Source organism: Equus quagga, chromosome 15 (genome assembly GCF_021613505.1).
Source record: "Equus quagga isolate Etosha38 chromosome 15, UCLA_HA_Equagga_1.0, whole genome shotgun sequence".
Classification (NCBI taxonomy): domain Eukaryota; kingdom Metazoa; phylum Chordata; class Mammalia; order Perissodactyla; family Equidae; genus Equus; species Equus quagga.
This window is the reverse complement of record NC_060281.1, coordinates 80133903-80147090: the sequence shown is the minus strand read 5'-3', so window position 1 is coordinate 80147090 and position 13188 is coordinate 80133903. Positions and strand designations below refer to the sequence as shown.

Genomic DNA, 13188 nt, shown 5'->3' with positions numbered 1-13188 from the left:
CGCCGCCGCCGCCGCCTCCACCCGCCAGCCATGTCCCCCGGCCGCCGCCGCCGCCGCCCGAGCGCCGCGCTCCCGCGGCCCAGCGCGCAGTGAGCGCGGGGCCCTCTCGCCGTTCGCCCGCCCCGGGGCCCCCTTGTTCTCCGCGCCGCCGCCGCCGCCGCCATGTTGGGTTTAGAGCCGCAGCGGAGCCGCCGCCGCCGCCGCCGGTGAGGGAGGCCGAGAGCGGAGCCCGCCCCGCCCCGGGGCCCAGGGAGCGGGGCCGCCTCGGAGCCCGGCCTCTCCCCGCCAGCCCCCTCCCCGGCCGCCCGCCCGCCGTGCGTGCGAGCGAGCGAGCCAGCGAGCGAGCGCCGGGCCCCGGCCGCGCCTTCCGCTCCCGGCCCGAGCGAGCCCGCCGCCCGTGCGTTCCCCGCCGCCGCCGCCGCCGGGCCCGGCCGGAGCCTGCAGCGGAGCCCGCGGAGCCAGCGCCATGGCGGAGCAGACCTACTCGTGGTGAGTGCGGGGCTCCGGAGGCCGGGGCGCGGCGAGGGTGGGGGCCGGGGGAGCAGAGGAGGAGGAGGAACAGGTGCGCGGCGGGGGGGCGGCGGGTTGGGGGTGCACGCCCCCCTGGTCCCCGCCAGAGGGGGCGGCTGGCGCTCGGGGAAGGCGGTGGACGGCGGGGACCCGGCGTCCGAGAAGGGGGCTGGCGGAGGCGGCGGCGGCCGCGGCGGATGTCATCTGGTCTTGGGCGGAGCAGGTGATGGAGAAGGGGAGCATGACCCCGGCGGTGGGAAGCCCGCCGATGGGAAGTTGAATCCCACGGGCACCCCGGAACTGACTTGAGAGGGTGGCTCCTGGGCAGGAGGAATTGAAAGGGTGGAGAGAGGCGGGCCGGGGCAAAGGTGGGCCACTGGGCCGAGAGGAAGGTGGTGAGAACAGGTGATAAGAGGCCGAACTTGCAAGTTGTTTGAGAGGAGGAGCCGTCTCCACTGGGGCTGCTGCATAGCACTGGCATGGGGAGTGAGGGAGAGTTGTTAAGGTGAGCAGAGGCCCAGCTGGGAGGGGAGGAGAACCGCGGAAGGAGAGGGTCTGGGGAACCACGGCGGGGAGTCCCTGGTGAAGAGGTTGGAGGGGGAGCCTGTTTGGAGAACCAAATTCCGGAAAGGAAGTCGTTGGTGACAGTGGGGCATGGGCAGAATCTTTGTAAGGGGTGATGCTCTGTTCTTCAGAATTTTAAGTGGCGTGGTGCCTTGGGGCAAATATGGAGATGTGGGATCTGCAAGTTAGATCCACTTTTATAGGACTTTTAAAGTTATTAAATAGCTTGTTAAGGACTGAAAAGCGTACTGTGTAGTTTATGGAGTGAGAGCATAGCTATCCTGAGAAGGAGGGCCGAGGTTTGGGGAAAGGGGGATGAGAGGCCTCCCTTTAGCGTGCGTGCATAGGTGGAGTATTTGCAGGAGGAGTTGAAAGCGTGATGATAATATCCGCGAAGAGTGGAAATGGGATTGTGGGGAGGAAGTAAGAGCTGGAGGGTGAGGAAGCAAGAAATGGATTGTAGGTGTGGGCATGGGAAGTCTGGTTGCAATCTAGACAATTGTTCGAAGATGGTTTACTCGTTGAAGCAGATGTGGTTTGGGACAGAACTGTAGGCTTTCTCTAAGAAAAGAGCGTAATGGAGTGGGAAAAGCATGGCATTTGGAGTTGGAGGACTTAGTTCGGAGGTCTGGTTCACCACTAACTTGCTTTATAACTAGACAAGATAGTAAGTTCTCCATTCTTTTTTCCTTACCTAGGAAATAGGGGAATTAACCTTTTTCATAGGCTATAATGATTAAATGAATAACTTCACAAAGCCTGTGGCAAACACTAAAGAGCTGTATTTTGTTATATTATAATTATCTTAGGGACCCAGCAAAGCAGTGGGTAATATCTGAAAATGAATAATTTTATTTATTTATTTTTTGAGGAAGATTAGTCCTGAGCTAACATCTGCTGCCAATCCTTCTCTTTTTGCTGAGGAAGACTGGCCCTGAGCTAACATCCATGCCCATCTTCCTCTACTTTCTGTGCGGGACACCTACCACAGCATGGCTTGTCAAGCGATGCCATGTCCGCACCTGGGATCCGGCTGGTGAACCCCAGGCCACCGAAGCAGAATGTGCGAACTTAACCGATGCGCCACCGGGCCGGCCCCTGAAAATGAATGATTTTAAGTAGAAAGCTTTCACTGAGTGGATGATTGGTGGTGGTTGGGGTTATGATAAGTCAGGAATTCACTGTGTCTTCTCATAGGGATAGAGGATTGGTGATTGAAGATGATAATTCAGAAGGGAGCTTCAGTGATGTATATACAATCTCAAAAAGAAAAGCGAGAGATTAAAGGAAAGTAATGCTAAAGGAAGAATTAAAATCTTGGTGAACAGTTGTGACTGCATGTGTTCTTTTTTTTTTTTTTTAAAGATTTTATTTTTCCTTTTTCTCCCCAGAGCCGCCCGGTACATAGTTGTGGGTCCTTCTAGTTGTGGCATGTGGGATGCCGCCTCAGTGTGGCCTGATGAGCAGTGCTGTGTCTGCACCCAGGATCCGAACCGGCAAAACCCTGGGCCGCCTGAGCGGAGCACGTGACCTTAACCACTTGGCCGTGGGGCTGGCCCATATATGTGTATTTTTAAAAAGGTTAAAACTCGTTTGATAGTTCTGAGCAACAGTGAACTGCCTCTTACTGGCAGGTGATATGGAACAAAGCTGACAGAGGTTTCTCATGGACAGAGTAAGAAGTGAAGGTAGAGGCGCTGTTGTCCTACCTTGTGCTAACTCATCTTAACGCTGGCCCAGCTGAGAGGCCTGATAGCTGCTCTGCTGTTTTTACTGTCCTGTATAGAGGCCATGGATGATTGAAAGAGTAAACACAGTGGCCAAGAAATGGGGTAAATGAGAGTGTTTTACCAGGTAGGTTGGCCACACAGCTGTGTGATACTGGATGGCTCTACTAGTTAAGGGGGGATCATTTTGTCAAGTTCCAACAGTTTACAAGATTTACTCTACTAAAATACCTCCTTCGGTCTCAGCTCCATTTTCAGGCTGCCCTCTGTATCCGCAGGTTCTTCATCCATGGATTCACCCATGGATTGAAAGGCCTACGGTGGTTGCATCTATACTGAACATGTACCGACTTTTTTGGGTCATTATTCCCTGAACAATACAGTAAACAACTACTTACGTAGCGTTTACATCGTATCAGGTATTATAAGTAATCTAGAGGTGATTTAAAGTCTATGGGAAGACATGCCCAGGTTATGTGCAAGTACTACACCAGTATATGTAAGGGATTTGAGCGTCCGTGAATTTTGGTATGAATTTTGGAGGGGAGGGCGGGAACCAGTCCCCCACAGATAATGAGGGACGACTGTATTTGCTTTACAGGCAAAGAAGCTTCTTGAAGTCGACTGCTTAGCCCCTCAGTTTAGCATGTTTTGAGATAGAGAAAGCTTTTACATCATCTTGAGAGAGTGACATATGAGGGGAGAGGATTGAGAAACCAGGCAGCTTTCTAGTTCTTCCTGAGTCAACTGGATAATAACATAAAGAACTATCCGTGTGGCATATCATATACGCTCATTTAATCCTCACAAGTGTCTGAGGTAGGTTATCTTCCCCTGTTTTATGGAGGAGGAAACTGGCTCAGGCGGCCAAGTGATTTGTCCAAGATACTTCATCTGTGGTGATGCTTTATTTTGTTTGACCTGAATTCTCCTATCATTTTATTCACTCTCATTGAAGTATAAATATGGAAGAGGTGTTCCAAAAGTACATGTCAACTGAGTTTTGGGTTATCTATCATTTTGCAGTGTCTTTGTCACCGTTCCCTTGGTTTGTGCAAACAATCAAGATTTGATTTGTTTTTTTTTAAATAGACTTGCGCTTTATTTGTATGTGGCCTTTAGGAACATCAACGTTGTAGAGACTACTGTGGCAGTATAGATTTGTCTGAGGATGGAGTCAGTGAAGAATGTAGAAGCATATGAAAATAGGTCCCTTTAGGATTTTCATAGAATATGTGTAAATTATAAAACAAGATTGGCTATGAGTTGATAATTATGGAAGCTCTGATGAGTACATGGAGGTTTATTATTTTATTCTGTATACTTTTATCTTTTCGAACTTTTTTTTTTTTTTGAGGAAGATTAGCCCTGAGCTAACATCTTCCGCCAATCCTCCTCTCTTTTCTGAGGAAGACTGGCCCTGAGCTAACGTCTGTGCCCATCTTCCTCTTCTTTATATGTGGGACGCCTGCCACAGCACGGCTTGCCAAGTGGTGCCATGTCTGCACCTGGGATCTGAACTGGTGAACCCCGGGCCGCCAAAGCGGAACATGTGAACCCAACTGCTGCGCCACCAGGCTGGCCCCTCTGTATACTTCTACATCTTTAATTTTTTCCTAATAAAAAACCCTTATACGTAAGTTCATGCTCTTCTCTGGTTTCTTGTGCTTGCTTTCTTCCTAGCAAAGTATGTCAAAATCCTGTTACCCAAGGGTCCAGCTCACATTCCACCTAGCTGTGAAGCGTTTTCTGACCACCCCAGTTGAAAGTGATCTCTTTATTTCTGATACTTGTAGTTCTGTTTGCGTCCCTCTCCTTCACTTTTCATGTGTGAATACCTCATCTCACTAGATTATTGTAAGCTCCTTGAGGTTAAGGATGCTATTACACTGCCCTGTGTCCTCTCATAGTGCCTAGCTCGTTGTCTTGCCCATAGCTCCTGCTTAGTAAATACTGAGTGATTGAATATGACACATTTGCAGGGTGGTTCATCCTTTGTTGAAAGAACATTAAATGTAAGGGGAAACTACAGATAGATGAGTGTTTGTAATCCATATACTTATAAAAGAGATCTTTGGGTAACTTAGTTTTCTGGTGTCTCAGTGCCTGGAAGAATGAGGAATGCTATCCCTTGATAAAGTTTTAAATAAAAGCTCTTGACAGAAGAAATTAAAATAATTGGTAGTAACACCATAAACTTTATCACAATTTAACCACAAGTTTCTGCTTGTATCCTTTTTATTCATAAACACTGAGGAGGTAAAAGAACGCATGTGACAACACAAATTGAAGGTGCTAGACTTTTATTTATTTGAGAAAAACACCCGTTCACTGTATATTTATGAGCAGATTTAGTGTAAGTTCTTTGAGCAACAGGAACTTGTCTTTTAATGGAGTCAGTGAGTAATTGTATATAACTGAACGTGAATCTTGGTAAAAATTACCTGTGTGTTAGGGTTGATGTTGGTGTAGAGGGAAAAGAAAGTCAGTCTGTGTGAACCTCATTCAGATGAATTTTGTTACCAAAGTAGTATCATCATAATTTATTGTGTGTTTTCTGTGTGCTAGGGCTTTATAAGCACTGCTGAGTAAGGAAACTGAAGCTCGAAAAGTTTATGTAACTTGCCCAAAGATATAAGTGGTAAAGGGTTCAAAATCAAGACTGTTGGACACCAAGATTCTGACGTTGAATCTGTCTATTTCCATTTTCACAGTCACTACTACAAGCCAACCCTGTTTTGCATGAGTTCCCTATTAGCCTCCTCAGTGGGTTCCCTCCATTCTCCACAGAATGGCTATTCTTCTGAGTGACCTTTTTTTTTTTGAAAGATTGGAACCTGAGCTAACATTGCTTGCCAGTCATCATCATCTCTTTTTCTTCTTCTCCCCAAAGCCCCCCAGTACATAGCTGTGTATTCTAGTTGTAGGTCCTTATAGTTTTGCTATGTGGGACGCTGCCTTAGCATGGCTTAGTGAGTGGTGCTAGGTCTGGGCTCAGGATCTGAACCGGTGAAACCCTGGGCCGCTGAAGCCAAGCACCCGAACTTAACCATTCGGCCACAGGGCTGGTCCCCTGAGTGACCTTCTAACAATCTTAACTCAGATCATGTCAGTCCTCTGCTTTGAACTCTTCAGTGGCTTTTGGCCACACTTAGAATAAAATCCAAATTCTTTAGTATGGCTCTTCGTGGTCTCATTGTGTTTCTTAGGGATAACATACAATAAACAAACTAAAAATTACACAGGGGTAAGAGTCTTTATATTTTGGTACTGTGTCCACTGCCTGGCGTATAATAAGTTGTTGGTAAATACTTACTGAACAAATGGATGAGAATGCTTCCTCCTGGGCTACCTATCTTAAGATGTAATGTAAGGCCTGCATTATACTGAGGTGATACATTGTTGTGATAATGGACATTATCCTGTCAGGTATTTGTAAATAGTACTAAACCTGAGAATGAAAATGCAGATCTCTGGAACTAAAGGAAGGCACTTCTACTTTTGGATTACTGTTGTCTATCCTTGTATCTGTTGTGATCATATCTGGTTGTATTTTGTAATCATTGCATCTGCTGAAAGTTTTTCAGAGAAACTGTTTAGTTGAAAATCTGCGTCTAGCATTATAGACTTTAGATTTGCTCATTTTTGAAATAGGTTTTGCCTGTAAAGTGCTATAATAATGTTTTGGTGATATGTGATTCAAACCAAATTAACCAAAGCTAAGATCGTTTTTCTCAATGTTTCTTATAAAGCCTTTGAGGGTAAAAAAAAAAAAGCTGGGGAGTTTATAACCTTATCAGCTTGTAATTCATCAAGTAGTACTATGAATTAAAATGCCTAATATTCATGCATTTCTCAAAATAGATTTCTGTGTGATCATTTATTTTAGGGATGACAAATGCCGTTGAATTGAGGTGTTATATAGTTCTATAAAATGGTATTTTATTTCAACATTAATAATTTATTTAGTTTTCATCATTCTTACTCTGTTTCATCAAACCAGCTCATGAAAAATCAAGGGGCGTCCTGAGAAGAGAGAATCTAACCAAGGGCTGTTTTAGTTCACTATATTTGACATTGGAAGCTTTATGTGATTGCTGTCCCTGGCAGTAGATCCATAAGTATAATTGGATTTTTAAAATTCTATAATTTCTGGATTTAATGGTTCCTTCTTAGGAGTTAAAGGAAAATATTGGTTTTAGTTGTGTGTATAAGTCAAGAAACATTTGCAACTTTGAGTTTCTATTGCGTATTTTCTAATCATCGCTAAGAGTTAGAGGGTGTCTAGAGGGGCTCCAGGTGATCAAATTCAATTTTTCAGGGAAAAATCTACAGTTAATCTCCATGGTCCTCACAGTGAATCGTTAGCTTTCACATTTTGCTGATGGATGTCACAAGAGCCACAGCTTAAAATAAAACAGACCCACTCATTTACTGTGATAAGACCAGATTGAGCCCCTAAGAAAAAGTTAGATTTGAAAATATTTTTAAGATATTAGACCAATGTATATGCCTAAACCTAATAGAGACCTAATAGGCAATCCTATTTCTTGGTTTATAGGGTTCACCCTAACCCGGTAGGTAAACTTGATAACTTGATCTCTACTTTGGAGTTCCAGTATTGATAATGAAGAACCACACTAAAGAATTTTTAAAAAGTGCATGAAAGTAGAGGTATGCCCTGGTTTGGTTTTTTTTTTTTGAGGAAGATTAGCCCTGAGCTAACATCCACCACCAATGCTCCTCTTTTTGCTGAGCAAGATTGTTCCTGAGCTAACATCTTTGCCAGTCTTCCTCTATTCTGTGTGGGATGCCAGGCATAGCATGGCTTGATAACTGGTGTGTAGATCCGTAACCAGGATCTGAACCAGCGAACTCTAGGCTGCTAAACCAGAGTGCGTGAACTTAACCGCTATGCCACTGGACCGGCCCCCTAGTTGTTTTTTTTTTTTTTTTAAGATTTTATTTTTTTCCTTTTTCTCCCCAAAACCCCCCGGTACATAGTTGTATATTCTTCGTTGTGGGTCCATCTAGTTGTGGCATGTGGGACGCTGCCTCAGCGTGGTCTGATGAGCAGTGCCATGTCTGCGCCCAGGATTCGAACCAACGAAACACTGGGCCGCCTGCAGCGGAGCGCGCGAACTTAACCACTCGGCCACGGGGCCAGCCCCCCCCCCCCCAGTTGTTTTTTTTACCTGTTTGTGAATTATATTGAGTATAAATGGTCACTCAAAAAATATTCAATTCTGTCATTGCCACTCATTAAATTTTCATTTGAAATCCTAAGATGAAGATTTAATTCTGTTCTGGTTTCTTTGAATCAGGAGATCTTTAGTTTGAGGGTGATTTTCATCTCTGATTAGCTGTGACCTAGTCTTGTCTTAGACCCAGTGTTGTATTTTGTATAATGGTTATGCTTATCCTACTCCACAGGCTTGTTGTGAGGATTCAGTGAGATAATGTATGTGAAAATGCTTTGTAGATTGCTCAGTGCAATATAAAAGCAAGTTATTTGTTTTCTGCATTGTTAGACCCAGATAGGTTCCAGATAGAGTTCCTTACTACAGAAATGACTTTTCTCGTTTCACAATTTAACTGTCATTTAAGCTTTAAGATGTCCATTCTAGTGAGAATTCTCTTGAGATGTCCAAATAGTACCATATAAAAAGAAATAGAAATAATAGTTTGCAAAATGTCATTGGTTTATATTGTTGCCTTTGAAGTGTGTTATAAGGTCACCTCCTTAGTCACAAGTCTCATAGTCCATTGCTACATTACACAAAACAAGGAAGAAAAATCATGAATTGAATAAAGGCTAAGTTTTTTTCGTAAGGTGGTTTTATTTTGGTCTTTTGAAGGCAGTTTCCCTCACAGTCTGCTCAAAGGAGGGAAGAGCCGTGGTGTGGATAATCCTAGTCTTTCTCTGGTTTTCTTTGGAATGCACAGGAAACTTTTCTACTCTAAAACGCCTGAGGAGGGGCTGTTAGCAGTTTCTTATCTACTTCCTTACTCCACACCAAATCAGCCAGGCACGCCCATTTCCCTTCATCTGAAGGCCTCAGATGGGCTTCACTGTTCACCTAAATAGGACATGTGTAGCAAAGTTTTGTCAGTTGTTTCTTCTACCTGGTTATACAGACGTTTTGACCTAAGTACCTTGCTTGACTTTGTTTTCTTGTTTCTTGGTCTTATATCTTAATTTTTGCCCCGAGTCTTGCTTGACCTTGCAAACTGGACTAAATCTTCAGGCCTTGCCTGACAAGGTTTAACTTTAAAACCTTTGACTGTATGCTCTGACTCAGTAACCGCTCAGAAATTTACATTCGTTTCTCAAAAATGCTTGCAGACATACTGCTGTTAGAAGTAAAAGTTAGTTTTAGAGGATGAATTCTCTTACTTATGCCATTGATTAGTGTAAGCACTAATACCTTAAAGATATTAAGGTCTACTACCTTAAAAATGTCTTCAAACATAGCGTTCATAGGGGCCCAGTCTAGTCTTATTATGGAAATGCCTCCTGGGACCACAGCTGGGCTAGCTAGATTTACTTAAAGATTGGAGATAAGGTCAGTTAAGCAAGAGGGAGAGTGTAGAGAGAACAGAATGGAAGACCAGAAGCTGAGGCTTGGGAAACTCAGAATTGAGAAGTGAGAGGAAGAGGAGTCAAAAGAAGCTTTATCAAAGGTCGGATAATTAGGAAAGTGCAATGGGGATGAAAGAGAGGGCCCAGAGGATGTTTAGGGGCAGGAGTGTAAAAATCTACAGGCTTCAAAGAGAATGAAGAAGAAAACAGGCCATTGAATTTGCAAAAGGAAGTCATTACTGAAAGTGCACTAATAAATAAAGATCAGAGTAGTGAGGGTGAAAGCCAACTTGGCGATGGGCAGTGAAGAAATACAGGCATCCTTTGGGGGCTAGCCGTTTGTTGAGAGATAAGATGTAAAAGACCTAAGGAAGGATGGCTGATACAGACGGCAGGGTCATAAAGGTCTTTTGTTTTTGTTTTATTTTTTAAATAAGGGAGAGAATTGTGGATTTGAAGCCAGGGAGAAGGAGAAATTGATCTTGGAAAGAGATGGTTTTTTACTGTAGTTTAAGTTTAGAGCTTTCTACTTTTTTTTTTTTTTTTTTAATCTTGGAGTTCAGTTAGAAGTTGCACAGAGAACGTAATGGGGAATGAATGCTTGGTGTGCACATTTAGTCTGTTTCTTTTGTCTTTACACTGTCTGTAGTTCACATTGTATTGCATTGGATGTCCTAGGGTTTGTTTTTTTTTAATTGGCTACAGTGTAAAATCCAACCTCTTCAGTCTGACTTTCAAAACAGTCTGGCTTTGTAACCCTACTTGCCTATATTTTCTCTAAAATACTTGTTATTTCAGCCAAACTGGATTACTCACTGTTTCCCCTTTTATTTAAATTGACTCGAATACCTGGTTATACCTGGTTACCCTTTCTCCCAAGTCTCTAAATGTATAATTCCTACCCATCTTTCAGCCAGCCCTGGTGGTCTATTGATTAAGATTCGGTACTCTCACCACCACAGCTGGGTTTATTTCCCAGTCAGGGAACCATGTCACTCGTCTGTTGGTTGTCATACTGTGATGGCTATGTGTTGCTGTGGTGCTGAAAACTATACCAGTGGTATTTCAGATACCAGCAGGGTATTTATCATTTATCCCCAGTCGTCGTCTTCAACTTGACCACAGACTGACTGCTACCAATTAATTTATACTTTTATCTCCCAAGCAGACACTTGTTAAATACGTGACATATATTATTTTTTTAAAGTGGAGAAGCTTTGCTTTGTTTTTTGTTTTTGTTTTGCAAATAGCAACAGTTTAGGGGAAAAAAATCAGTAACATGCTCAGATTAAAATACTTTGCAGGAAACGTCCCTTGAGGTATGAGGAGCTATAGGCTATATGGAAGCTAGTTTCTGAGCAGTTTAATGTTTTCTCTCTCTGTTGTTATTATATCAGAAATTCATATTTTTTGTATTTAAGCTTTTGTTTAAAAAGCTGAAAATGTTTTTTAAAATAGTAACTTAAGCTTGCCTTCATCTTTTCTGTTTCTAAAAGACTGTTTTCTCTTTTAACTCACTTCTTGTCTCTTGTTTAATAATTATTAATCAGAAAGGGCTATTTTAAAAAATCTCTTGGCCTGGCGTGTGCATATTTTAAATTTTGTAGATACAGCAGTGCCTCGGTCTAAGGTCAGAATTAAATAACCTAGTCATCTGAAATAGGCATTAACCAGAAGTTTGGGGGCTTAGGAGTTTATTTTTGTTTTTGAACCTTTGCATGCTGTGCATGGAGAAAATAACCTAAATCTAAGGATGATGTAGTAAGCTGGTATTCATGGATAGCAAAGGTTCTAAAAGCCGAGACTAAAGGTTATCAACCAACTTAGAAAAAAAGGGACTTAGTAGAAGTAGGAGAGAACAGTGTAACAGCAGATGTGAAGCAAAGGCGACGGTTAGAGACTCAGACATCAGGAAGCTTCAGGGAGTGAGACCAATAACAAATTTTTAAAAGATTTGCCGCCTCTTCATTCCCATCTTTGTTCCTGGATGACCTTCTTTGTGTGCACTTAGTACACTGCACTTGCTTCTTTCAGTTGTTGATTTCCTTTTTCATCTGCTTGTCAAGTTTTTTGTTTTGTTTTGTTTTTAAGATTGGCACCTGAGCTAACAACTGTTGCCAATCTTTTTTTGTTTTTCTGCTGCTTCTCCCCAAATCCCCTCAGTTCATAGTTGTATATTTTAGTTGTGAGTCCTTGTAGTTGTGGCATATGGGATGCCGCCTCACCCTGGCCTGACAAGTGGTGCCATGTCCGTGCCCAGGACCCGAACCAGTGAAACCCTGGGCCACCGAAGCGGAGCACAGGAACTTAACCACTCGGCCACGGGGCTGGCCCCTGCTTGTAAAGTTTTGAGGACATGAATTATATTTTGTTCATGTCTTTATTGTCAGTTTTTTGGCACATAGTTTATTTAAATGTCTTATTCTGTATTGGATTAAAAATAATAATAACCCTAAAAAAGTAATATTAGGAAGCTAGAAGAGTATGTGATGTCTTAAATTGCTCTGAACCCTCACTTAAAGAGCTTGAAGGGACATGCGTCAAATATGGTGTGAGGTATGTAGATGACTCCCTTATGCTGAGTAAATGAAACTATATTATTCAAGGTGTTAGGCTGGACCTACCTTGATAATCACTGTTTAATCTATGAAACCTCTTCAAAATGCAGTGGGAGAATTGGTTACTGTATTGGTTAGCTATTGCCATGATAATACTACATAACAAGTTACCCCAAAACTCAGTGGCTTAAAATAGCAATCAGTCTCCAGATTGGCTAGAGGCAGCTTTGCTTCTTGCCTCGTATCTGTGAGTCATCTAGTGGCTCTGCTTCATTTATGTTCGTTTTGGGGCCCAGACTGAATGGGCAGCAGCTACCCAGGGAAGTTCTCATGACAGTGGGAGAAGCACAAGAGGGCAAGTGGAAACCTGCAAGACACCTTGAGGCTCAGGCTCAGAACTGGCACACTACCATCTCTGCTTCATTCTTTTGGCCAAAGCAAGTCATATGGTGGAAACCAAAGACAAGGAGCCACAAAACTGTATCCCGCCCCTTTTGTGAGAGCTGCTGCAAAATCACATGGCTAAGTAGTAGATTCAGGGAGGGGTGAAGAATCAGGGCCCGTAATGTCATCAGCCACAGTTGAGGTTCCCTCTCCCCTTTCGTATGGCTAGTTATCACTTTTTCATTCTATTCTAAAATGAAGCATTTTATATCATCAGAGTTCATATAGGTCTCTTTCTATAGCACTGTGGTTTTCATTCTAATGTTGTAAATTTTTTAAAGAGCTTTTGTGAGATAGAATTCACGTACCATACAATTCACTCATTTAAAGTATACAATCCAGTGGTTGTTGGTACGTTCACAGAGTTGTGCAGCTATCACCACAATCAATTTTAGAACATGTTTTTTAATCTCAAAAGAAACTGTGTACTCATTAGCAATTACTCTCTTCCTGTCCCAGCCCCTGGCAGCCACTAATGTCCTTTTGGTTTCTGTGGATTTGCCTATTTCATGTAAGTGGAATAATACAATACAGTGTCTTTTGAATTCTTTCATTTAGCATAATGTCTTCAAGGTTCATCCTTGTAGCATGTATTAGTGTTTCGTTCCTTTTTATTGCTGAGTAATATTCTACTGTATGTATGTACCACATTCTACTTATCCATTCATCATTTGATGGTTGTTTGGGTTGCTTTCAACTTTTTGTCTATTATGAATAATGCTGCTATGAACATTCTTGTAGAAGGTCTTGTGCAGATGAATGTTTACATTTTTCTTGGGTAAATACCTAAGAGTGGAATTGC

At 43.0% G+C, this 13188-nt stretch overlaps 1 protein-coding gene across 2 annotated transcripts in view; it reads left to right on the top strand.

Moving 5' to 3' along the window:
- Positions 1 to 365: 365 nt before the first annotated feature.
- The window catches only part of SPPL3 (signal peptide peptidase like 3), a 121619-nt gene continuing 108796 nt past the window's right edge, over positions 366 to 13188 (top strand). Inside the window, exon 1 of one of the 2 annotated variants that reach the window (XM_046640028.1) lies at positions 366 to 489. In XM_046640028.1, the coding sequence (XP_046495984.1) occupies positions 467 to 489 (23 nt within the window). In that variant the 5' untranslated portion in view covers positions 366 to 466. Of the gene's footprint in view, positions 490 to 547; positions 734 to 13188 lie in introns of those variants that run through there. The other variant, XM_046640027.1, reaches the window with a different exon arrangement.